At 51.9% G+C, this 26,186-nt stretch overlaps 2 protein-coding genes and 1 long non-coding RNA gene across 6 annotated transcripts in view; 1 reads left to right on the forward strand and 2 right to left on the reverse strand.

Annotated features, from left to right (window-relative positions):
- EFHC1 (EF-hand domain containing 1) overlaps positions 1–5,855 on the forward strand; it is a 59,055-nt gene extending 53,200 nt beyond the window's left edge. For both annotated transcript variants that reach the window (XM_077752835.1, XM_077752834.1), the window contains exons 10-11: positions 3,989–4,196; positions 5,622–5,855. In XM_077752835.1, coding sequence (XP_077608961.1) covers positions 3,989–4,196; positions 5,622–5,702 — 289 coding nt within the window. In that variant the 3' untranslated portion in view covers positions 5,703–5,855. The remainder of the gene's footprint in view (positions 1–3,988; positions 4,197–5,621) is intronic.
- Positions 3,609–11,312, reverse strand: LOC144222345 (uncharacterized). 3 transcript variants are annotated; one of them, XR_013332385.1, is made up of 4 exons: positions 9,054–11,312; positions 8,832–8,936; positions 6,486–8,330; positions 3,609–4,970 (listed from the first exon to the last, which is right to left on the reverse strand). It is a non-coding gene; the product is annotated as an uncharacterized LOC144222345 (long non-coding RNA). The 3 variants fall into 3 exon arrangements; XR_013332384.1 differs by having other exon boundaries at positions 6,486–6,543; positions 8,266–8,330; positions 8,832–11,312; XR_013332383.1 differs by having other exon boundaries at positions 8,832–11,312.
- Positions 11,313–14,244: 2,932 nt separating this feature from the next.
- TRAM2 (translocation associated membrane protein 2) overlaps positions 14,245–26,186 on the reverse strand; it is a 75,858-nt gene continuing 63,916 nt past the window's right edge. Inside the window, exons 6-12 of the mRNA XM_077752836.1 lie at positions 21,884–21,942; positions 20,965–21,049; positions 19,992–20,062; positions 17,277–17,381; positions 16,861–17,004; positions 15,759–15,922; positions 14,245–14,544 (exon numbers count right to left, since the gene is read on the reverse strand). Of these exons, the coding sequence (XP_077608962.1) occupies positions 14,471–14,544; positions 15,759–15,922; positions 16,861–17,004; positions 17,277–17,381; positions 19,992–20,062; positions 20,965–21,049; positions 21,884–21,942 (702 nt within the window). The 3' untranslated portion in view covers positions 14,245–14,470. The remainder of the gene's footprint in view (positions 14,545–15,758; positions 15,923–16,860; positions 17,005–17,276; positions 17,382–19,991; positions 20,063–20,964; positions 21,050–21,883; positions 21,943–26,186) is intronic.

Consider the following 26,186-nt stretch of genomic DNA (forward strand, 5'->3'; position numbering starts at 1 on the left):
TTTTTCTAGTTCCTTGGGGTATAAAGTTGGGGTGTTTGAGATTTTTTTCTTAATGTAGACATTTATTATGATCAATTTCCCTCTTAGAACTGCTTTTGCTGCATCCCGTGTTTTTAGTATGTTGTATTTATGTTTTCATTTGTTTCTAGACATTTTTTATTTCCCTTTTGATCTCTTTTGATTTCTTAATCACACTACTATTAAGAGGTTTCCATCACTTAAAAACAAAGCTCTAAAGTTCTTAGTCGGGTATCCGAGAACCTTCATAGTATGTCTCCAAATGACCATCTAACTTCGAGTTCCAATTTACCTTTCCACACACACTGCAGTCCAGACAAACAGGTTTATTATACCAACCTCCAGCATTCCTTTCTTCATGCCTCTTCTTAGGCTGTTCCCATTGTCTGAAGTTCCTTTATTTCATTCTGCCGGTCCCAGCCCTCACATCCTTCAAGGCCACCTCCCAGTTCAGCTCTTCATGATCCTTTCAGGCTTTGTATCTCCTCTACGTGACCCCTAATGGTCATTATCTCCCTTCTGTGGGTGATTTTATTTTACTTTTTATATTCTGTGGGCGATTTTAATTTGTTTTAATTTATTTATTTTTGGTTACTATTTCAGCTTTTATTTATTTTTTTTTAGAAATAGTTTGTCAAATTAGTTTCCACATAACACTCAGTGCTCATCNATCCCTTGGGTAAATTCCTAGCAGTGCTATTGCTGGGTCATAGGGGAGTTCTATTGTTAGTTTCCTGAGGAACCTCCACACTGTTTTCCAGAGGGGCTGTACCAGTTTACATTCCCACCAATCTGTGGGCGATTTTAAAGTTCATGTCTTACTTCCCTTCTGGAGAACAGGAATCCTTACTAGAGACAGGTTCTTTGTCGTAGTCAACAGTTTCTTTTAAAGCTAGCATTGGGCCAAACATGTTCAATAAATAGTTGTTACATGAGTGTCTATTTGTACTAGGACTGTCAAAAGAACTTTGTTCAAAGCTAACATTTGTGTGCATCTGCCATGTCAGGTACTAAGTGCTTTATATGTAATAGTTCATTTAATTCTCAAAGCAATGTTTATGAGGTGGCTCCTTTTCAAACTCCCCTATGACAGATAACGAAACTGAGGCACAGAGCAGTTATGTAATCTATTAAGACCATGCAGGCTTTATGTGGTAAAACAGCTGTTGAACCAATCAGATTCTAGAACTCATGCTCTTTACTACAATTTCTTCTCTCTCAACAGAGAAAAGCACCAAAAAATTGAGGAGGTCGTTACTCAGCTCCCTGACCACCCAAAGGTCTCTAGGCAAGGGGCTGCCTGTCCTCCAAGTGGGTTTACCTTCAGTGGGCCAAGGGAGACCTAGTCAGGCCAGGGGGTTGATGTGGAACCTTTGCAAATTGAAATGGCTACACTTTAAAGTTCTGACATATCAAAGGGTTGCCCACTCCTCTCCATTCTCCCCCCCCCCCAAATAATATAAAACAAAATTGCAGTCTCTTTGCTGTTGAAGAAAATACATGAATTCCATTTAGTTCTTGCTAAGTAGAGGGCTTTGCCAGGTTGCCCCTAGGAAAATATTCTGAGAGTGGAATGAAAACCATGACGTCTTTCTTACCTATGGGAGATGAATCACCCTATAAAATTCATGTTTGCTTTTGTGGGAAGAAAAAGAAGGGCATTGGAGGGGGTGGCATGGAGTCTATGCCTCGCACATTGAGAACCCAACCACCTCTCTCAGTTGGCAGTCCCTATTAAGGATGACCATTTGGTCCCCGTGTGCCCTTGTTAATATGTGGAACAAACCTTACCCTGAGTCTTGCAGCTCTCCTAGGAATTGGCCCTGCTTTGGGCCCCTCAATAAAGTAGGGGCTATAACTCTCACTAGCTCTGTCTTAAACAGTACCACCTGTTGTGAGCTCTGTTTGAATGTTCTCCAGTGTACTCAACGGCAGCAGATGCCGTGGACACTTTCCCTAATGTGTGAAGCAGTATTGAACATCTGGCCCCTTCAGGGAAGGGAGGGTTATCTTCTCTTTCCCAAAATGAATGGATGATCATATTTCAAATATATTTGCCCCATGGCTTTAACTCCTGGAAAGATAGGGAAGATTGAGGTTTGACTGCTTTCTGCCACTAAAACAGCTCCCAGGTAGTCATTCATAATTTAGTATATATGACTGGAGGTGTACCCATCAGATAAACGTATTCTGCTTCAATAATCAAAATGCCGGACAGCATTTTGATACTAGAGATTTTCATTGCAATTTATATTGTTTTTGTCTTGCTATAAAGGTAACACATGCCCAGAATGAATAACATTCAGGGAGGAAAATTTAGAAAATAGAAATAAAAAATATTCCTTAAAATCTCATAACCCAGAGATGATTACTTCAAATATTGCTTTGATATACATATAAAATGGAGTAATCATATAATATTTAACTAGCTTTTTGCATATCATTAACATTTCTGATATGAAATGTTTTATGGAGCATTGATAATTTTTTGAGTAGGTATTACATTAACGACTCATATATATATATGTATATATATTTGAAGGGACAAATGAAAACTCTTCTTCCTGCTCCATCTTCCGTCAGCCTGCTTGTTACCCTCAATTCTCCATAGGTAACTACCTCTTTCATTGGCTCTAAAATCTCTTCCCAGAGGTTCTTTGCACGATATAAGCAGATTTAACTATATCTTCTTATTGCCCCTTACAGCTTTGATGCGAATGTAGCCTTCTATACATATCTTTATATCTGGATTTTCTCACCATCTCTTTACTCTTTCTGCGACCTTGTCCATACTGCATTATTATATTGCCTGATTGTTTGGGGATATTGTTTAACCAATTCCTGATTTTTTGGATAATTTTTTTAGACATTTAGGCTGTCTCAAAACTGCTTTATTAGGTGTATCTGTGTAGACAACTCATGGTTATTTCCTTAGGATAAATTATTTAAAATTCTTTGCTAGGCTTTTGCTTCATGTTTTCCAAGTTGTCCTTGAAAGGCTGTAGGACTTTATGCCTTCCCCAGCAAGGGTTGCCAGCAGTTCAAAAGGGAATGAAGTTAAAAGAGGCCATTTGGAACAGTGAACCTTTTGACTACCCTGTGTAGGAGGAAAAAGGAACAGGAAAGCCATGGTCGACTGGTACTGTGATGGTGTGGGGGGTGGGGGGGGTGGTCAGTGAGAGGCGGTGGGCGTCCTTGAAAGAACATGTCAGAACCCGAGTGAGATGTCCGTTCTGGTCCTGCCTCTGATATGACATCTGGGTCTTGAAGTATGTTTTTTCATCATTGAAAAAGGGGTTCTGAGCTTATTGGGGTATCATTTTATCCCAGAACACATTTACAAAGATGAAATGTCTTTCCCAGCTCTAAAACTCTTTATTTGTATAATGGTACCTTTGTGTTCAGAGGAAATAAATCGGGCTTCTGCTTATCCTGGTTGTGGTTTGAAGGGATAGACCACCCTCTTTCTAATGCTCTAGGTTACTCATCTCTCATTTCAGTAAATGCTAAGCCTAAACTTCTCAGTCCACCACCTTTCACAAAATTCAGAATGGAGAGGGAATGTTAAAAGCACAACAGGTTTCTGCGTGTAATTTTTGAAAACTCCTTTATTTTTAGTAACATAGACCATGGAGGCCTGCAGCAGCAGTAAGCAGCAGATGACTCGCACAAACACTGAACCTGGGGAGGCTGCGGCAGTGGGAGATTTGGCTCTTTGTGCTGCAGTGATGTAACAGGTGGCAGCCAGGGAGGCCGAGCATCAGTTCAGAAAGCCCCTAGTCAGGCCTCCCTGCGGAGGTCAGTCATCAGCCAGCCCCTGCAGGCAAGCGTTCGGTTATTGGCCAGCTCAGTGTCAACGCCGCTTGTCATTAGAAGTTTTCCCCGCTTCACCAAATGAGAACTTTTGTCACTGAGATACGACTGGTCAAGAATAAATAATATGCCTGGTGTTTCCTTCCTTTGTCTACAGCAAGCAAACTACAGATCCAGGTGAGCAGGAACTGGAAGCATTGATAGACACAATCCAGAAGCAACTGAAACCTCATCCATGCAAAGACAACATTCACGAAGCATTTCAGATTTATGACCAGGAAGCTTCAGGTTTTGTGGACAAAGAAATGTTCTTTAAAGTCTGTGACTCTCTCAATCTCCCAGTTGATGATTCTTTGATTAAGGAGGTCAGTATGCATTACTCTTCTGGGTGACTACACAGGCCAAACACCATTCGTTGTCTCCCCAAGGCCATTGCATGCATATTTTGTTTTAGTGGAAAACTTGAAGACGTTCAAATCAGATTTCCTATTCAGTTCTGGTTACGGTGTTTCCCTTGGATTCTCACATTGGGGTTCTTTCCTAACGGCTGCAGCAGGGCCTCTGTTTCAGTGGGTATGGGCTGACGGCACTGGGCGGCTGGTGGGCCATTTCCCGGCTGAAGGAGGCTCCACAGAGGTGATCCCAGAGAGGCAGCCCCTCCACAGAGGTGATCCCAGAGAGGCAGCCCCGAGGGGAGACTCAGAGGTAACTGGGTTGAGCAGGATGGTGGGCAGCCTGTGACACCTTTCACAGCGATGCTTTCGTTAGCCCAGCAGTACAGCCAGCCTGAAAGAGGGTGTGATCACTGCCAGCGGAAGTAATGTCTGTCGGAAGGGGTCACGCAGGGCCAGATGCAAATGGAGGAAGGACATGGCCAGTCTCCTAGCATTTTCATGAGTCAGTTGAAGAAGGCATTTTGTGCCTTGTTTTCATTATAAGTCCCCAGGAAGCCTGGGCTTCCCTCAAACTCAGAACAAAATTTCTCCCACAATTACCAATGTCCGTGACTTACATTGGAGACTTCTCACTGATGAAAAACACTGAAGCACTGTAGACCTTCTTAAAGATCTTTTAGCAAAAAGCGATGTTCAGAAGTAAAGACTCACTTAGGGAAGGCTGTCTGCACGGTGCTGGAGGGGCTAGATCGGAGATGAGGATTTTTTCATAGATCAGGACATTAGCAGGGAGTAGAGGAGGGCAGACAGGAGAGAAGGTGTTCACTTGGGCAAATGCCCCTTTAGCTTCCCAAATCTCGGACTGATAGCATGTCCAGCTTTTGATTTTTAAGTCATGTGTGCCATCCATGACCTTAACAAGCGAGAGGGGAACTGCAGTCAGTGGGAAGTGGGGCGGGGAAAGTGTGGGTGCCATGGATTTGCACACATCTTGTAAAGGTGGCTACAGCCAGTCTACCACCACTCACAGCTGCATTTCAGGGGACCTGGAACTAGATTCTTCTGTTAGGCTGTGATAATAGCAGCTTGCTATTTTAAAAGTTTTACTCTGCAGGCTGGGTGGACAAAGCTCGTATTTGAATATACAAATAATTAAAAGTGCCTTGGAGATGACCATGTTCTTATAAATGTTAGTTCTGAAAGCCCAGGCAGGCCTTTTACTCCATCTGAACGTCAGTTTCACAGTCGAAGACGGGGATAACATCGGATCTACCTGGCAGGCTCGCGGGCACATTTTGAAATCCTCTGATATAAACTGCAACCCCGTTTACAAAGGCTAGGGCGTGTTAAGAGTAAGCGTGCCGCGCCTCACCTGCTCTCTGCTCTCTCCTGCAGTTGATCAGGATGTGCTCCCACGGAGAAGGCAAGATTAACTACTATAACTTTGTTCGTGCTTTCTCAAACGGACATGGCTGATGAGAGACTGGAGTACAGTTTGGAGGTTGGACCTACATTTTGACACACCTTGTACTTTTCAGAGAGGCATTTACAGGGCTCTTAAAATTATGTTTTTTGATTCCTATATTGCAATACTCAAGTCTAAATTAAACTGGATCTTTTAAGAGCTAAGACCGGTGCCTTATTTAGGGAGGTAGGGGTATTGTGATGGTTAATTTTATGTATCAACTTGTCTGGGCTGTGGGGTGCCCAGATGTTTGGTCATTTTTCTGGGTGTGAATGTTTCTGGATGAGGTTAACATTGGAGTCCCTAGACTGAGTGAAGCAGATTGCCCTCCCTGCTGTGGGCAGGCCTCACCCAAATCCCCTGAAAGCCTGAATAGGCTGTGCTTTCCCCAAGTCAGAGAATTCCTCCTGCCTTTGAACTAGGACAACTTTTTCCTTCCTTTGGACTCAGACTAAAACAATGGCTCGTGCTAGGTCTCGAACCTGCTGGCCTGGCCTTCAGATGAGAACTACACCCTCCGCTCTCCTGGGTCTCTAGCTCGCTCACTGCCAGTCTTGGGCTTTGTCAGCCTCTGTGATCATGTGAGCCAATTCCTTATAATAATCTTTCCCTATATACATTCCAGTGGTTCTGTTTCTCTGGCGAACCCTAATACAGGTGTGGAATGATTAAGAGCAGAAGGAAAAATACACTTTGCCAGCAGAAGAAGCATCACTTGGGGGGTAGGAAACAAGCACACAGACTGCTGCTGCTGCTGTGTCAATGCCCGCCCCCCCCACCATGTGCCTACTTACCCTGATATTGTGGGGAAATAGACCTTTGCAAACTGGAGCTATAGGCCCACTTGGAGACCTGCATTTAAACCAAAATAGGATAAAAATATGAGAGTATAGTACAAATAGTAGGTATATACTGTCTCATGAAACTTTTGTTTCAACTGAGGGTGTATTTACTGGGTCATAATAGAAAACGTATTTCTTGATTTGAAGTATAGTTTATATATATATATATATATATATATATGCTGCTTATATAACTTTAATATATACTACATATATATGTGTATATATGTGTGTCTGTGTGTGTGTATATATATATATATATAAAACATGTGCTTTTCGAAAATATATATAAAATCTCTGCTTTTAGAGAACCTGGCCTTGAGATGGGAGGAAAAACACCTCCTGGTTGTCTCATGAGCTCTGCCGCAGCGTTTAGAACCATGGCTGCTCAGCCACCAGCTCCGGCTCCTCCCGGCAGCCCAGGCAGGGGTGTGAACGAGGGGGGCAGCTGTCCATCCAGGACTCCTGGCCTCGGAACTGCTGGTAACTTCCCCCAGTTCTTCCTCCCCTGATGAACCAAGTCACCTCGAACTAGCTTGCTAAAAGTTCTGTAAGACAGTATATCTTGAGTTTTTCTGCTCCAGGTTGATATGTCAAGAAGAACCCAATTTTAAATTTCTTGCCCCACTCATTACTATTCAAAGTAGTATTCTCAAGTATTCAGAAGTCCACTTCAGTCTAGAGTAAAAGGACTAAGCTCTATCCTGCCTGCCCAGATCCAGCCTGGTCAGAAGCTTAGAAGCCTTAGAATATGTGTGTGAGTGGGAGAGAGAGGGAGGGAAGGTGGGCGGGTGCTGGGCAGGTACGGTGAGTTTCTCCTTCCCTTTCCCTCTCCCCTTCCCACCTGCCATTCTACTGTTTCTGGCCTTTGTAATGTCCGGGAAGGGATAGGGAGTAGACAGCAGAGGAAAGGGGCAAAGTTTTATTTCTGTGGCCAGTGAAGTCCTACCTAGACTAGGACCTTCTGTGTGTCATGTGCCGAAAGGCTGGCTCGCTCTCTCCCCCAGGGCAGCTTTTGTGAGTTCTTAGGACACATTCCCAATAGAAAACCAACCTCCCAGAGCCCCATTCTCGGATACAGATGGCCCAGTCTCCAACGTGCCCGGTTCCAGTAGTGCATTCCCTCCAGGCCCCCTCTCCTCTCAGGAGGCCCTACGTGTGGGGGCCTCCTCGGGCTAACCCTTCCAGATCCACTCTTTCCCCGTGTATCCATCTAGATTGAGCCGCCTAACTACAGAGCCCCGAGAGCAAGCAGTCCCTCTTCTGGAGACTCCGCTTAGGGGAGAACCAGGCACCCTAAACCTCATGCTCTCCCGACTCCGGGGAATACGGGTCAAGCCCGGAGCCTGCTGAAACACCTCCATCACCGAGTTTGTGATGAAGCTGACGGCCCCTCTCAGGAAACCCACACTCCAACAGTTTCTCCCCAGCCCCCGCAGGAGGGAGGCTCACCATGCTCTGGACCCACCTCCAGTCTCCGGTGGCTCTGCACCAGCTGCAGCACACAGACACTTGCCAACTTCCTCTTCGGTAGACATGGACACATTAGGAAAAAATCCTCTTCCCCACCCTTTAAGATCCAAGTGCTCACGGCCCTTCTGTCTGTTGTCACATTTCTCTTTCGCCTCCCTGAACCCATGTTTACACGACATCACCGAGCACAGGTGCCACACAAGTCTGAGCAAATGGCTTTTCCCACTGAAATCCCGAATGGCGGTGCGGCCACACTTACCCTGTGGTCACACCCAGCACGCGTCAGGAGTCCTGGCCTAGATGATGGAAGAGTTGCGCATTAGCCTGTGGCACAGGTTGGAGGGAAGAGAAATGACCTCCTTTGAGCAGGGGACCAGGGAGGGGAGACAAAGAAGCCACCATGCAGGCCCTGAACTCTGTCTGCGCCACCACGGGGCCTTGAAAATACCACTGAATTAAAGTGTATCAAACCGATATCTATAGGCACTGAGGGTATTTGGGAACAGCAGGTGGGGAAGCTCTCTCAAAATAATTTCCAGAGAATCAAGGGTCACTTGGGTGAGTGACTCCTTAATGTCCTGCGGGCACAGGAGTGTGCTCTATTAAAAAAAAAAAAGTGCTTTACTTGTACCATGGACTCAGCACTCACGATCCCTAAATCTCGCCACACCGCTGCCTGCAAAAACAAGCAGCAAGCACACAAACCCCACACAGAAGCAAACGGGCTCGGAAAGGTTAACCCCCTGGGCCACCTAGCTTCTCATGGTGGAGCTGGACGGAAACCCAAGTCAGAGCCAAAGCCTGACCTCTGTGAGTGCCACTCACCTTGACCTCAGGTGAACCCTTCTTGGGTAATCCTGACACCTTGGGGGTGTCCATGGCTGACTGCCATGTGTAACCACTCCTTTCCGGAGCTCTTGGGAGATGATTCTGGAAAACACAGACCGCTACAGGCAAGAGCAGGCCATAGAACTGGCACCGGCCATCCCCATGGCCCTCCATCGTTACCAGTACTGGTCAGCACTGGCACTAATATTCCACACGCACCTGCTTCCATCTTCTCCGAGCCAGTGACTTCACAACGCAGTAGGCGTCGAGCCTGCGGCACTTCCTTGTGAGATCTATAAACCTCAGGTCAAGTAAACGCTTTCCGTTTTTACAGTTACTGATACAGACTCAAAACTGCTCATTACGATGCAGCACTCCATGTAATTTTCTTCATCCTTAACTCCAATTCCCTCATTCACATGACCAAAATGAACAAATACGGTTAAAAAAGGATATACAACAAAGGACTAATACAGTGAAAAATAGGAGTGAGGCTAAAACTGACACGAAATTATTTTTCACGTGAAAGCAAATGTAAGCATCCAGATTAAAAATAGAAGTAATTTTACCAGAGACAATTAGACTGATAATTCTATGCCTTTTATTCAGTTATTTCAAAAATATTTGTTGATCATTTGTTTCAAAATGTACATTTAAAAAAAATCCATACAAAACTGTAATTTGTTTTAAAACCAGACAGAAACGGTGGAAAAGGTTTTTGAAAAAAGTTCACTGAACATAAAAAGAACCCTCCCCCCAAAAAAACCCCTTTTACATGAAAGCATAAATACGGTAGGTACAAATTTTCCTTGAGTTCCTTGTTGAAATTTGGTCCGTAAGGTGAACAGGCTAAAGTAGGAAACAAAAAGACACTTTGTCCACATTTGCATTATGAGTTGCTCACGGCGGCACCGGCAGCCGCAGCTCGTCCTCTGGCTGTTTGTTAAACCAGAGGGACGGACACGTGAGGTGTGTGGTCTCATCACGCGCACGCGACTCCTCCCCCAAGGCAGTGGTGGCACTTAGGACGCCAGCCAGCTCCTACCGGGGGAGCAGGGCTGTCCCCGTGTGGCCGCGTCTCCGCACAAACAAGAAGCTCTAGAACGCCTTTAGACAGAGTGACGGTGACATCACAGGGGTCACAGCAGATCTCATTCCCAGACACGGACTTATTTAATGCCCCATCATGAGGATTTTTATTTTCCTTTTCAACAGATTACGAAACACACACACACACACACACGGACTTCTAAGGTGATGCCACGATGCTCTATTCGAGTGCCACAGAAACCCACCCGGGGGGAAGGGACGGGCAACAACACAGGGGACGTGGCGCACACTTCCTGTGTAAGGGATGTCGACCGCCCTCCCCCGGGCCCCTTCCCTCCCAGCTGCGGGGTGTCTGGGGACCGCAGGCCTGTGGGAGGCCCGCCGCTGGGAGAGTTATTGCACAGCCCGGAAGGGCAGGGGGACGGCGGGCGGCGGCTGCAGACGTGGGTAACACTGAGAGGAGCGCCAGGAGATTCTGCAACAGCCCGGCTAGCCCCGCCGTCAAATGGGCCGACACTTGTGACTGACACCTTCACCATACAAACGGCGGGCTGAACGGGACACAAAGCAAACTGGAAGAGGGTATAGCCAGGGCACCTTTCTTTTTAATCTGGGGGTGGGGGTGCGGGCAGAGCAGGGCTCACGGGGCACTTCGGGTCCCTGGAGGCCGCCAGGCTTCCCTCCACAGGTAGGAGGCACAGGTGACTGCAGTTGGCCCTCCCTCTTTCCGTAGCCGCCCCTGTGGGCCAGAAAAGCGACACGGAAGAACCACCAGAAACAAAACCTAGAACAGACCACACGCCCCAACACGATAGGGGGAGGGGACGGAGACGAGTGAGGCCAAACTGTCACAATCCGTGTCCCTTTCACATGTAATACACTGGGGTCCGGGGTCCTTGGCTGCACAGGGCAGACCACGCTAGAGGCCTGGCGGCTGGGGACCCGGCCACGCAGCACAAGCCAAGGCTGGAAGACCACGCGGCAAGTAAGGCACTTCTTACACAGAAAGGAGGAGGGTCTGCTCCGGACAAACTCTCTTGGGGGCTGCGGAGCACAGGGCAGCACGGAACGCACAAGTGGCGATGCTTTTGAGACCTCTATAAAAACTGGGAGTGGGGGAGGCAGCGGAGGAGAGAGCTGGGTAGAGACAGAGAAGCCGGTGAAGGCTTCCTTACTGGGCCAGCCTCGGGCTGAAGAGGGATTCTATTTAAGTGTCACACAGCTAGACAATGACCCAGTGCCCCTCTGAGGAGCAGGGCTGTGGGCCAGGAGGCAGTGGGAGGGAAGAAAGACCACTCTTGTCGTCCCACCTCCCGGGCCCGCAGCATCCCCTCCATTATGGCCCAGGTCTGCTCACTTGGGTCTCCAAGGCCCTCGGCAAGGGGCGGGGGCTCTGTCCAGGCCCAGGAAACACCGACAGGGACGGCTGAAACCNTTTTCTATTGTGGAGTCTTGGGAGGGGGTGTACCCTCTGCCCCCCTACCTCTTACCACTTAGGGGAAAAAAGTCAAAGGCTGCTAATGAAGAGGGTCCCTAAAGAAAACCCAGATGCCTACCCCCTGGGAGAACACCCCACCCAGGTTCAAGGGGTTTCTAGGGTCCCAGGGATCTGAGAGAAACATCTGCAAAGGTGGCCAAAGCACAGATGTCTATTTTGGTTTCTGAAATGTCAGAAGTTCTACCTTGGGACAGAAACAGAAAAGGTTCTGGGCAACCATTTACATNGGGGGAGAAGTAGCTCTCCTCCTGGCTCAGCCTGCTTCCCTTTCCTCTAGAACCTTCCCCTACCTTCAAAAGGAACACATATAGCTTACTAACAGTGAAGCTCTCAGAGCCTGGATGGTAAAAATAACGTTCCCACCACTGAACCCGAGCAACACCAGGCCCTCCCGTCCACACAGCCGGCCTCTCCTCCCCACCGCCACCTGCCGCACCTGTACCGGCCAGGGATGCTTAGAGAGAGGGGGCTGCTGGCTGAGGTAGATTAGCATCTGTTCTCTGCTCTTGGCTGAGCCAGCCTCTCACACTCGGAGCTGTCTAGCAGGGCCTTCACAGACGGCTTGGCACTTTGGGAACAGGAGAGAGTGTTGAAGACGGAAGACGACAGCCGAAGTGGCCAAATCAGGACAAGCCAGCACAACAAGCTCACAGGATAGAGTTATTTCGGAAACCTGCTTTAAGCCAGCCTGCTGAAGCCCGAGCTCTGCTCAGAAATAAACGTGGCGGGGATGGCAGGAGGTGACCAAGCACCCTGCCTTTACTCTCATCCCCCTCCCCTCAAATCATCCCGGAGGCCCTGCTACGGTCACGCTGGCCTTACTCACCATCTCAGGGAGCCTAGGCTGGCTCAGGCCACCGGAGGGGTGGAACCACCTCTGAATCACACCTACCACAGAGCCAGAAGCTCGCAGGAGGCTTAGGGATCATGCAGCCATGTGGTCTCTGGCCATAAGCACCTAGAACACCTACATGAGAAGGGGGTGCCTGGTGGCATGCCTGGGGCCACTCTCCCCACCTCTCGGGCCTGCAGCCTACTGCATACCCACCGAAGTTTAACTGGGGCTCACCTGAGGGAGTGGCCCCGTGCAGGAGGCAGGTCGCTGCCAGAGACACAGCCAGGAGAGGACCGGGAGGGGTGGCGAGGCTGCTGGGCAGGTGGGAGGCTGCTGGCTGACTGCCCCTCCATCTCCAGGCAACGTAAGAAAGCTGAACGCAGCCACAGCCTCAGCAGGGGATGTGGCTGAACAGCTAAGGGGTCCTGGCTCGGGTCTGCAGGGTTGATTCCAAGGACCCTTTTAGCAACGTTCTGCTCTGCAGCCCAGAGAAGCGTCAGACCAGGACGGGAGCGATGCAGGTCTCCACAAGTGCCGTCCCACTTCCTAGGGGTAATCAGAAGCCGAGGGCAGCTTTTCCTATTTCTACCTGATCCTGGACAGAGAGGGGAGGGTTGACAGTGGTGCGAGGGAACAATGCCCTCAGTCGCTGGAAAATCCAATATATCACTAACAAAAGTGACATGGAGGAGGAGAGCTGCCCTGATGAAAAGACCCATCTCCCCCTTTTTAGGAGAATAACCCAAGGTTTGGTTTCTACTGGGGCATCAGAAAGAGGACCAGCACATCAAAGGACACTAACATTTCTATGCCCCCCCAAGAATCGCTCCCCAGAGCCTCGATGCAGAATTCAAGACTCCTTAATTAGGACCTTAGAAAGCCTAACCCCTTCCTGAAGTCATCGCCAGGCCCCACATGGACATGGAGGCCTTGTCTTTGGGTGGAGCCGAGGGATGGGATGCGTGAGGGACAAGGCAGAGGCCTCCCACTGGCACCGTGGTGTCTGCTCCTCTACCCTGCAGACTGATTTCCAATCAGTCCTGCTCTCGGACAGTCTAACGTACTGGGGGCGCGCTGGACAAACCAGAGGATGACAATGACCTTGCCGAAGAATACTCGACAGATGGCAAAGCTGCCCAGTGACCCTCCCCGGGGCACCAGGAGGCCAGTGGGGGGCTCAGCGTCCCTGCCGCCAGAGAGATGAAGTCGGGTAGCGAGGCGGGCCCTGACAGGGCTCCCTGGGTCTGGGGTCGAGGACCAGTGTCCGTCATGCTGGTCTGTTCACTGTGGTTTGATTTGGTTTTGGATGCTGGTGAACGGTTGAAAAAGCAGCTGGGGCTGGGGCTGAAGAAAGGCTGAGGCGAACCGCCCCGTCACCTCTGCCGCTGTTACCTTTCCAGAAGAGCCTGCTGCTCCGTACGCTTTGTTCTTGCTCTAGAGGGTGGGAAGACGTGTCCTCCTTCAGCACCTCCCCAGCAGAGTGAGGGCAGGCTGGCCCCCATCCAGGACCAGCCACCAGGAAGCCATCTCCAGTCACGGGACCCAACACACTTAACACCATCTTTCTGGACCAGGTCGCCATGCCCCACAGCCAAATGACTTGGCAACACCAAGCAGTGGTGGCTCTGCCGGGCCTCCGGCCAGTGCGTGCGGAACTGGAATCATACATCTCAGTTAATCAGCACCTGGGAGATTATGATCCGAGAGGGCTGGCCTCTCCTCTCCTTGCCCGGACACGGGGCTCGCCGGTGGGGCCTGCTACCAGCCCCAGGCAGAGGCTCCTCGGCACGAGGCTTCTGGCTTTGACAGGTCCTGGGGACTGACGCTGGGTGGTGCGTGGCCAGGACTGCAACTTGAGCTCCCTCTCATTGTAAAAATCAGACACAGAAAAATTGCACAATACAGTGAAAGAAGTAAAAAGCAGCAGCCGTGAAGGAAGAGAAAGAGGAGGAAAGCAAAAAGAGAACTATGAGTGCCTGGGCTTCTAGAAAACCCAACACAGGACAGAGGTGAGGACGTGAGGTGGCTTGAGGAAGAGAAAGAAGGAAGAGTTTTGGTTTTATTGAGAATGGTTTATGGAAGAGTAAGAAGAGAAAGCCAAGAAGTAAGAAAGGCGAAGCCCCGTTTGAAGACAGGTTCCTGCTGCTTGAGATGGAGCGTCAGGAGCAGGAGGGGGAAGGCGGTGGCGGGGCCGGGCTCCCCACCTCCCCGCCTTGGCCCCCGTGAGAGGATCCCTGTTCCAGCACTTTGGCCTCAAGGAGACTTGAGTTTCTTAGTCCGTGGGGAGGTCCCATTCTCTGCTTTCACTACTCCGTTTTCATGGTAACCTAGGAAGTGAAGGGAGACAGACACACGTGGTGCTCCCGCCATGACTAGAACAGAAGAGGTGCCCATGAGGTCTGAGCTGGCAGCGGGGGGGGGCAGGGCGAGCCGAGGGGATGCATGGCCGCAGCTTCCTGCCAAGACTGGAAGCCAGTAGACAGCTCCCCCGAGGCCCGTGCTCCCCTCTGCTAAAGGTGGTTAGTCCCTGACTGTCCTTTAGCGGAAGACGGCTGGGGTGACATACAGTAACCCAGAACAGGCCGGGGCCCGCCCGCCAGCCTGGGGCTCAGGCTGTACCAGATCCTAGGTGGAGCCACGCAGACACTGCCAGGGGCCTCAGTTTCCTTCAGCCCCCTGCAGGGCACCAGCCCACCTCAGCAGCCACGCCCCACGAGGGGAGAGTGGCGAGGAGGAGGTAGGGAGGCTGTAGGGACAGGCATTACTCAGAGGCTGATACTCTTCTGGCAGAAAAAACCATGCCATCTTTTTACTGTTGTGGAAAACACCTCCATGTGCTTGCGCGGAGTCAGTCTGGCAGCGGCCTCACCCCCCAGTCCCCTCCCAGCCAGGCCCGCCTTGCCACACCCAGCCGCGCACGTGTCTGCTTCAAACCCACGGGAGCCCTTGCCAAGCAGGCCACACCTGGAGAAAGGCAGGTGAGTCAGGGAACAGCGCCCGGTGCAGACAGGCCCCCAGGCCGCACAGAACGCGCTGGGCTGCCAGCGGGCCCGGGACCCAGCAGGGGCAGGCGGCTACTGGAGCGGGGCCGGGCCAGAGGCGAAGTGGGCGTCCCGGCCTCAATGCCCACCCAGCACTGTATCACCCTGAGTCATTCCTGAAGACCAGAGAGGAGCCGGTGGCGTGGGAGGAAGGGCCATGCAGAGGTGCGGAGGGAGAGGGCAGGGGAGGGCAGGGGAGGACGGGGCTGCCGCCGCACAGGGAGCAGGCGGCCGATCTTGGCTGTGGTCAGAAGCCACTTCGAGGACACGCTTCCCGCCACAGCGCCCCAGCCAGCTGCTGCCCTGCCCCACCGCGGCCAGCCTCACCCACAAAGTGACCCTGGCCCACACCCAGCCACGTGCCAGTCCGGCCTTGGGGAAGGACAGGGGAGCGCCAGGGCTGGTCTGGGTGGGGGCAGAGGAGCCGAGCCCTGGCCCCTCCCCAACCCTCCCGGGCACACTTCGCAGCTACCCGCCCAAGGGCCCGGCACTGCACTCACCAGACTCTCTCTTGATGAGCCTGGCCGGCAGTCTGGGGGCAGCTGGGACCCTCCGCTTGGCGCTCTGCTCGTTCCAGTACTCCCGCCAGTGGCGCAGCTGGGAGTGGATGAAACGCCACATGAGCCAGGCCTGGGCGGCGCACACCAGCAGCAGCACGGACAGCCTGTGGAGAGACAGCGTGGTGGCTCGGGGCCGGAGGGACAGTGTGGCGGGCTCAGGGCCGGGGCCAGCTCCCGCGGAGGGACACCATGGCGGGCTCGATGCTGGGGCTGGCCTCGCCCCGGGCAGCGGGGGAGACCAGGGCAGGAACCCCACAACTCCCCTGGCTGTCCCCAGGGCACCGGCATGCCCCATCCCGCCACCAGCACCAGGGGGAGCAGGTGGTTCAGTGCCGGCCTCCACTCTAGCACACTTCAGGGGTAGTGACAAACAGATGGGGCGAGCCCGGGAAGGAGGAGGGGACATCTGCACATCCAGCTCCAGTCACAATGCTTCCATGGCCTGTCTCTTCTGTACCCACAACAAACAACATGACTCACTGAAGCTCCGTGTATATATACACGGAGAGAATTCAAAAGAATTGAATTACGATACAGCAGAGTAATTCTAGAAGGGTGGCTTCTCATCTAGAATGCCACTTAAAAGCTGAGCAACACTGGATCAGTCACACACCCTCCCAGGCCCAAGGGTCACATGGGAACACGATGGCTTCCTCCCGGCTCTCCCTGCTGCTATGGGGGGCCACGGGCTGCACTGCTGGGCTCCCCACTGTGAAGAGTCCACACGTGGCCGTAATGATGGGTTGAGAGGCGAGAGTGGAAACCTATCATGCGCTTGAAGGCTGGACAGGGGGAGGGGATTCCCACCTGGGGACCCTGACTGCAGTCCCAGCAGGTGCTGGAGATGGTTTCGCTGGAGGCAGAGGCTCGGAGTCCTTTTCCCCTCAGGCCCGATGTCTAGAGATGTCCAGCTAAACATCAATGTACGGGAGACCCAGGGGTCTACTGCCCCCCGACCTTCCGAAGTTGTGCCCAGTTCAGGAGGCTCCTGGCAGCACTCAGGCAGCCTTGATTTATCTCGCTGGGCTTTCTCCCAACTCACCTGCAAAGTAAGGTATTGAAGTTTCCTTTCTCGGGGTCAAAGGCCTGGTTTTCTACTCGAGCGAGTCCAAAGCCGATGGCCAGCACGGCAAGTGTGAGGATGAAGAGGCGGGTGACCCCGAACACAGCAGCCCAGGCATTAAACCTGCTCGTGGGGGTGGTAAAGGGACGTGAGCCTTTAGGGCCGGTGAGGGAGCTTTCACCCACTTCTCCAGAAGCAACACCAAGTGGAGAGAAGGCGCAAGGGTAGCACTGGGGAGTTTGAGGGAGATCTCTGGAATAGCATGCTCCAAAAAAACAACCCTGGGGTGCCACCTGCAGTTAAGGGGCAGTTTCTACCCTCCCATCAGCCGGGCCTCCTGGGAGGCTCCTGCCCACGGCTCCTCTGAGCGGGCCAGCCTGGTTAATGCCACTTACAGCTTCTCGTTGTTCTCATCTGCGAAGTAGAAGAGTCGAGCCATGTGGAAGAGGAACTCGGTGGAGTACTGCAGCAGCAGCAAGATCAGGCCCAGGCGGCTCAGGCTGGGAGAAACAGACAAGGCTCACAGTCCTCCCCGGGATGCCACAGAGCACAAGGCGCCCCACACCCTGGGCTCTGCGATCCTTGTCGGCCTTCCCTGGCTGGCCCTCATCCTACACCGTTCAGTTCTGCCATCACACCTTTAACAAAATACAGAGCCCCCCACCCCCACCCCGGCCCTGCACCTGTCCTGTGTCAGGAGCCCCTCCCCACTCCCACTGTGATCCCAGCTTAGGCTCTAAAGCCACCAGTCACCTTGTATTCTTCACCAGGCCCAGGACCCAGCACATAATAGGTGCTCAGAACAAGTGGCTGAGCTTTATACACAGAAATACAAGGGATTCCCACCGTCTGGTTTTTCATTATCCAAGTCTTCATAGCCAAGAGGTACATGAAGAAGCAAAACTGAATATAATGCAAAAAGATGTGCTACTGAACCAACATTAAAAATTAGCACCCACTCCCTGCTCAGTTCCACGCATGGTGGTGGTGCCGACTTCCTTAGGTACTTTGGGACACATATGAAACTGTAGCTCAAACGCAGACAGACTGCGAAGGGAAAGTGCAGACCCTGCTGGACGCACAGGGCTTCGGGCCATCAGGAAGAAAATGTGGGAGCAGCCCCACAGGCCGTGATGATGAAGGGCCAGCCAGTTCCACCCAACGAGCCTGGAGCAGTCCAGAATCCAATGGGGTGGCCACTGGGTCCTGAAGATGGTCAAGAGAATGATGGGAGCACTACCCGAGGTCTTCACATGACCAGAAAGTCCAACAGGACTGTGCACAGTCACCTCATCTCACAATTCATTTTCTGCATTCCAGCCACAGTGCGCTTTACACACACCTCAGGGCCTCTGCACCTGCTGTTTCTCTGCCCACACAGCTCTCTCCCCCAAGATCTTCACGTGCCTGACTCTCGCCATACCTGCCTCAACCTGAGTCACCTCCCTCCCCTCGACAAAGGTGCCATGGAGACAAGTCGCTCTGTTACATCACTCTATCATTTTAGACTGAGTATGAGTGAGCAGGGGAGAGGTGCAGGAGGACAGGAGAACAGAGAGAGAGAGAAAAGAATGAATCTCAGGGGAGAGGGGCAGAGGAAGGGAGAGAGAATCTCAAGCAGGCTCCACACCCAACAAGGATCCCAACGTAGGGCTTGATCTCATGACCCTGGGACCATGACCTGAGCAGAAATCAAGAGTCGGACACTCAACCAACTAAGCTACCCAGGTGCCCCTATTATTTTCTTCATTGCATTTACCACCACAGGAAACTATTTTCTTACTTATGGTCTGCCTCCCTCTAGATGGGGCACCCCAGGAGACTAAGGCCTCGGTCCGACCTCACCCAGGTGTAGCTGCAGCTCAGAGCACAGTGCCCGGCTCGAGGGAGGAGCTCAGGTACGTGTCGAGTGAGTGAAGGCCTCTAAAAGTCAAGCTCTTCACCAAAGCGAGACCCCGCAATCATTCGGCATTTCGAAGGTCTGCCTTTCTTGGGAAACCTTGTAGTCAAGGGTGTCTCCTGCCCTCACACTCACTTCTGAAAACCACAGCAAGGATGGAGGCGAAGGGAGGTGAGGCCAGGAGCAGAGAGGCGGCTGCACCAGCATCACTGGGAATGGAACGGGCCTTGTTCTGGAGGATCCGCTACTCCGGCCCTCTCGCTTCTATCCTCTCTCCAGAACAAGAATCACAAGACTCCGCCCAAACAGGGTCAGACCCCTACCCTTCTCCTTCCCTGGGACACGTCAGCTGTGGGAAACATGGATCTCAGAGCATCTCCTGTCTTTGGGGGAACAGTGATGACACAGCAGGGCCCCGGCAGTAGCAGGACCTTCCTTCCACGTGGTCCTGCCAGCACGTTCTCACCCTGGGCCTCACCGCACACTGCTGGGCGCTGCGTGTGAGCAGGGCTGGCCCCATCATACAACCTTTGGCCTCCAAAAACCAATCCAGGAGTTGATGCTGTTTCACGCCTCCAGGGATAAGAGCGTATTTGAGAGCTGCCTTCCTCCTGACTCCCTTACCCCAGGTCCGTCGTCCTCACAGGAAGCCTGCTGTGAGGGCCTAGGAGGCAACAGGCCCAAGGACCTCCAAGCAGCTTACTGGAACATTATACGTCACCAACCCTCAAAATGACAGCCCAGAGAAAGTACAGGGTGTTCTCCTACCCTGCTCGGATAAAAATCAAGGAAATTCCAAGTTAACAATGACGTATCTACTCATCAATGTAATTCGTTTTGTCAGAGACACTCAAGGCCAAACACCACGGCCACCTCTCTGACTTCAAAGTCACGGTTCAAGTGGCAGCATCCCTGGAAGCCTTCCCTGCCTCTGTCTCAGGATGTGTTAGTCCCTCTTCTGGGTTCCCACGGCAGATGACCCATATGGTAGCACGGCCATCCTCTCCCTGAGCTGCCCTGACCTGTGCCTACGCTGTCTCTCCTACCAGGCTGAGCATGACCCACTAAAGATAAGGACATCCCAGGTCTTAGCACGGTGCTTGGCCAACAGAAGGGGTGTGGTAACCGCCTCCTAATGGAATGAACGTGTGGAGAGATGCACGGACATAAGAGGGCACGCAAGTGTGATGAGCTGCAGGGTCTCACTCACTTTAAGAGGTATGCTCCAGCTATGTGGACCAGGTACAGACAGATGTACTGGAGCTGGCGGGGGACTTCCTCCTGCAAATGACAGAAGTGGACAGTAAGTGTGCTCATTCCTACTTCCTCTCCACAGGNTGTCCCTGCGGGTGCTCATAAACAGGAGACAAAGGTGAGGCCCTGGACCACGGGACGGAGGCCCTGGGCGTGGGGACCCGGCTCCACGGACGGGACCACTTAGCGGGACACAGAGTGCACAGAAACAAACAAAAATGGTGAAAAGAGTACAGAGGAGGAAGGTTCTTTGGCTTGGAGAAGGAAAGGCTGAGCAAGGCCAATGAAGATGGGGCATCAATATATTGAAGCATGAACAGATCTAGCAGAGGGGCCTCTCACAGTGGTTAACCCTTTGTTGTGGTTCTGAAGGGTCTCAGGGGTTGGGGCGCCTCGGTGGCTTAGTCGGTTAAGCATCCGACTTTCGCTTAGGTCATGATCTCGCGGTTCGTGGGTTCGAGCCCNACAGACAGTCCTAGGTCAGGCCAGAAGCTCAGGCACCAGGCCGCTGGAAAGTCAGAGGAAAAGGCGCTGGCTTCAGGTCCATGGGGCAGGGCTGGGTTGAGAAAGAAGAGACAGGGGCTGGGGAACAGGGCTTCTGGAAATAATTCAGAGGGAGGCTATTTTAAAACAAACAAACAAAAAACGGGGAAAGGCAAAAACCTCTGATCTGCTATCCAGAAGACAAGAGGTAGACCTCCCCCAAAGCCACGTGTCTAGTGTGGGCGGCAGGAGACCCGCTGGTGGCCTGCTCTCAGGGAGATCTTTGCGGAGACTTCGCTGGCTCAGCATTTTCCCCAACCCGCAAACTCATCCCCTTTTCCCACCCAGCTCTGCGCTTCTGGAGGGAAGGCTCAGGGGAAGGAGGCGGGGAACAGCAGGAGGGGAGTGAAGGGCATGCGCCTTCCAAGGGGGAAGCAAGTACTCACCTTCCGTACCTTCTGGAAGTACAGCTCAGGCAGTGCATGCAGCCAGTAGGCCAGCTGGCACAGGTAGAAAAACTTCACCTGGAAGCTGGAGACAAGGGAACGGGTCACATGGGAGGGAGGGAGGCTCNTAAAAAAAATTTTGAAAAAAATAAAGGGTCTCAGGGAAGGCAGGGAGGGTCTCCTACGGGAGGCAGACCTGGTGCTGCCCCCTGGTTTCTTGGCAGCACAGGGAAGGAGGGGAAGGGGGTGCTGCTTCTGGAAGGGCACCCGTGTGCGAGGCTGGGGGGACGATGCACACGTGCACGAGCTCAGGTCACCAGGGAGGTACGGAGCCCAAAGAGTGTTATGGAGACGGTCCGCTTCCGAACCCGTCTCCCGACAGCTTAGGGGCCTGCTGTGGACTAAATGTGCGCGTCCCCTCAAAATTCAGACACTGGAACCGGAATCTTAACGTGACGGTGCTAGGAAGCAGGGCCTCCGGGAGGAGATCTAGCCGTGAGGGCGGGGACCTCGGTAATGGGATTCGATCCGTGCCCTCATCAAAGAGGCCCCAGAGGCCTCCTTCCCTGCCCCTCCACGTGAANGTGTCCTTATCTTGGGCTTTTCGGCCTCCGAAACCGTGCACCAGAAGTTTCTGTTGTTTGTAAGCCACCCAGCCTACGGGGGTCCTGGCACGGCAGCCTGAGCTGGGACCCCAGCTCTCTGACAGGGGCTACTGCAGAAACCATTTCACTTGGGGGTCCTCCAGCCCAGCGCCCTAGGAGGAAGCAGCCCAGGGCGAGACTGCCGGCTACAACACTGCGCCCTCACAGGCTGGGGGTGCGACAGGTTCCTCGCGCCAGCCGCCGCGCTCCCTGGGTTGGGGGAGCCGGTGGGCCAGCTTGCTCCTCCCTGGAGACGGAGTCATGAGAATACTCACGGGAGGTACACGTGTGGGTAGTCTTCCCAGAGGCTTCTTGGGTTTGTTAAATATCCTTCCTGGAGTGGGCAAGAAGATACAGTATTTAGAGATGTGGATAGGAGACCAGCTGGGGCCCTGGGCAGGCCTCGGGGTCAGGGGCACATCCCACCCCCCGCTGACAGAAAGAAGAAGGTATAGGACAGGTAAAATGAAGGCCCTCTCTGCATGGGAGCCACCCGGCCCTCAGCTGCCTTCTTCGTTGNATTTAGAGATGTGGATAGGAGGCCCTGGGCAGGCCTCGGGGTCAGGGGCACATCCCACCCCCCGCTGACAGAAAGAAGAAGGTATAGGACAGGTAAAATGAAGGCCCTCTCTGCATGGGAGCCACCCGGCCCTCAGCTGCCTTCTTCGTTGTGAAAAAGCTCTACTCTGGGGTCTGAAGACCTGTGTCTAGACACCGGTCCAGGACTCACTGGCTCTAGCCTCTGAGCAAGCTCGTCTCCCTAAGCTTGAGTTGGCTCTTCTGAAAATGAGGATAAAAATACCCTCATGGAGTTATTGTTAGAAATAAATGTGATAGCTCATGTTTATGGGTCTAGCATTATGCCTGGCATGAAGGCATTCAGGAAATGCTTGTAGGATGAATAAGCACATGGACTCTAGAATCACCATCCACTGGAAAACCGAAAAGCCAACGTTGGCTTTTTCAGATCCCACGTTGGCTTTTTCACATCCCTATGAATAAAAAAACACAGGCCCACACAGGCTGCCCTAGGAGGCCTCACCCCAGAGGCCTTGCAAGCATGACACCCAGCACACTGGGTCATCATTGGGAGAGGTCTCCATTACTCTGCCAGCTCGTGGGTCTCGTCATGCCCTTCTTTACACCACCGGTACCTAGCCCAGGGCCTATTAACAGAGTAGGAGAGGTAACCTGAAAACCATCCCACCACAAAACATCTAGAAATGATGGGTGACACCTAGCAAGTAATTCTTTTATATTCAAAAGGTTTTTAACAGAAAGGGAAAACCTTTGGAATCCAAAAGGGACAAGAGGCTAAAAGCCTAAGCAGGAAGGGGAGGCTGAGGCAGCCCAGAAGGCCCTAGTCATGGGCCGGGGCGGTTGTACCCATGTGGGAACAGAAAATGGTGCTTGAGAGGTGGAGCCTGAGACCCTTGTATAAAATCAGGGCCCCTCAGGCTCCTTGGGTGGCCCAGTCGATTAAGAGTCTGACTTCAGCTCAGGTCATGATCTCATGGCTCGTGGGTTCGAGCCCTGCATCATCTGTACTGACAGCCAAGAGCTCAGAGCCTGGAGCCTGCTTCCGATTCTGTGTCCTCTCTCTCTCTGCCTCTCCCCTGCTCGTGCTCTGTCTGTCTCTCTCTCAAAAATAATGAGCATTGAAAAACAAATTGTTTAAACCAGGACCCCTGAAGGGCTACAAACGTCAAGAGAAGATTAGACTAGAGTCTACATTAGTTTGGGTTAGACTGGAGAAAGGGTCAACTATAGTCTGACAACAATAAAGAGAGATAAAGAAGCTGTTTGCTCACCCTGTGCACAGGACAAAAACTAAAATATATTAGCCCTTGAAAATCTGTAACCTTGGGTTCACTTTCATATGGGTTTGGAGTTCAAATTTATACCACTTGTATAGTTCAGGAACCACCAACCTAAGAAATGAGTATTAATGCTACTGTGGGCCAGTGACACCGTCTGGACACACTCTCGTTCAAGGCTGTATGGTATTCTCACGCATTAAAACTTGCTCAAGAGGAGTTGACAATCCAAAATTACAACACATAAGATGAAACAATCCGCCATGAGCAAGATCGACTGACATTACAGGAATCCAATAAAAATTTGTTGGTTGAATGAATGAATCAATGATGAATGCTATAGGATCTCTCCCTTCGGAGGGAAAAAAACAAGGCTCGTATTTGTCAGCCAGAGCTGGTTAGATCAGTATGACCCCATTCCACAAGCAGGGAAATAAAGGAACAGACAAGAAATAGCTCCTGAAATGAGACGGTTTTTCAGCAGCATAGGTGAAATCCGAGCTGGGGCACCAACCTCCTGGTCCAATAACCTCAAGCCAAGTTCCTCAAGAAGTCAGGAAATAAACTGAGCCGGAGGCTTTGAGGAGGAGACTGAGACTCAAATGTCACACTGACTATGATTGGGGGTTAGCAGTGCTCGAAGCCAACGTGATTCAGGGACAAACACTCAACTTACTAGCTAGTGGATCCACAGTTGTGTTTTCAGGTGCGGTCTCACTCACCCACCCACCCTCAAGTCACTACATTACCTTGGATGTTTCAGGTATAGTCCCCAGCCCCCAGCCCACAAGCTGGGGCCCCAATAACACAGTGACCAAACTGACAGGCCCAGTCAGGCACATGCACCCAGCGTGGTCATGGTAACTTAGATCTGAAGGAAAAGGTCGCTCCCCAGCCCCTCACGGCCTCATTCCCAGTCCTTTCTCCCTACCACTACCTCCTCCTTGGTCACACAGAGATGGAAGGTTCTGGGGCCTCTGGAGGGTGACCGGGGTGCTTTCCCACACCACTGCTATCAGGCTCTGCCTTCCCTCTCTGCTGTTCACGGGGACCCGGGCACAAAACGATCTATATGGTCTTCCACTCTCCGCGCCTCATTCCAGGGAAATCAGAGGTGAGAACGGCCCATCGTGGAGGAAGCAGCAACATATAAGGAGGGAAATAGTACATCTGGGACTGAGGTGGGAGGAAAACTTCTGCCCTAAAAGAGGCCGCCCAAGAGAAGCAGCACGGAGAGAAACCTAACAGCCCAGATGATCTTGTGATTTTAAACATGAACCTCCTTGGCCTGGTGCCTTTTCTTAGGAGACAAAGAGGTCAGAACTTTGAAGCCAACAAGCAAAGAAAACTCCCCAGAAAAATGCTGCCTGCTTGTGAATGTCCAGTCCACAGGGACTGCAGGGAGGGCCTCAGGGGGAGGGCGGGGGAGTCAGAGGAAAATGACTCACTGCTCTGAGAACAGCCTTTTCCAGACCTCGAGCCAGGCAGCTGCCTGAGGGTGGCCTGGGGCCGGGGTGCCCTCAGAGCTCCAGCAGGCCACTGCCTGACATCACAGGGGGCCAAGTGGGCCATGCAGTGCCCGAACCCGCCCCCCTCCCCCCGAATCCCAGGCCCCATCAGGCACTGGCAGAGGGAACCCAGGGAACTTCTGAAATCCTTTGTTATCTCCTTAACCTATGAGCTAAGTGAGGCCTGAGCAAACTGCAACAATCTCTCCCCCCTCCACCCCTGCCCTGCAGCCTTCCTTTTTGGTGAATGGACAAACAGAACCACAGAAACAGCAAAATCCAGTCATAACACAGCCAGTTGCTACCTAGATTCAGACATACCAACAGCATTTGTCCTTCAGGAATCATGTACTAAAGTTCTGGCTCCGAGCGGCCATCTGTTAATGGGACTCAGTCCAGGGTGAAGAGAATTCCCGTACCAGACTCTCCTGGAGCACCAGGCTTCAAGTTTTAAAATCGGAAGGGAGACATCTCCACAAAGCCAGGCACGGAGACCAAACGCTGGCCCACCCCGCTTTCCCCTTCGTGTTTTGTTGTGTTTTCTAAACAATCAATAGGAAGTAGTCCACAGGTAGGTTACCAGTAGGGGGTTGACCTTCTCATAAATTATTGGTCGGTCCAGCCACGCTCTTATCACTCCGCTTATCTAAATGCAGAGAGAAATGTCTGAACCAAACAGCCACCCCCCCCAAAACAGTTACTTCTAGGGGGAGAGATTTGGGGCAAATTTTATTTTTTACTTAAAAAAAAAAAGAACCCAAAAACTTTTATGTATTTCTTAGGTAACAGACCATCATCTAGGAGTTTATAAAAACAAGTGACTTCTTCTAAAAGCAGTTAGGGGCCAGAGCAAGAAGATGCGGTTACTGTTGACCTCCTCATTCTCACCACCACTGTTTAGTGAGCACTTACTGCCTGCCAGGCTCTGCACGAGAGACACTGTGAGCACACAGGCTGTTCACAAACAGCTTGGGGTCTAGTGGGACAGACAGACAGCACGGAATATACACATGAGTGAGAAAAACGCCCCAGCAATGGGTGTAGTGCTCACAGTACAGACTGGGGGAGGGGGTTCTCTGAAGAGGTGACATTTAGGTGGAGACTCCAATGGGAAGGAGGAGCTGGCCACGGGATTCAGGGGGTGGAGCATGTGAAGAGGGGAACCGCCCCCTCAGAGCCCCAGAGACAGGAACAGCCAGGACAGGTAGAGGAGCAGAGGTAAGAGTGGGGCCCAGATCACAGGAGTGAGGGTG

The sequence above is a fragment of the Crocuta crocuta genome, unplaced genomic scaffold (assembly GCF_008692635.1).
Source record: "Crocuta crocuta isolate KB4526 unplaced genomic scaffold, BGI_CrCroc_1.0 scaffold291, whole genome shotgun sequence".
Classification (NCBI taxonomy): domain Eukaryota; kingdom Metazoa; phylum Chordata; class Mammalia; order Carnivora; family Hyaenidae; genus Crocuta; species Crocuta crocuta.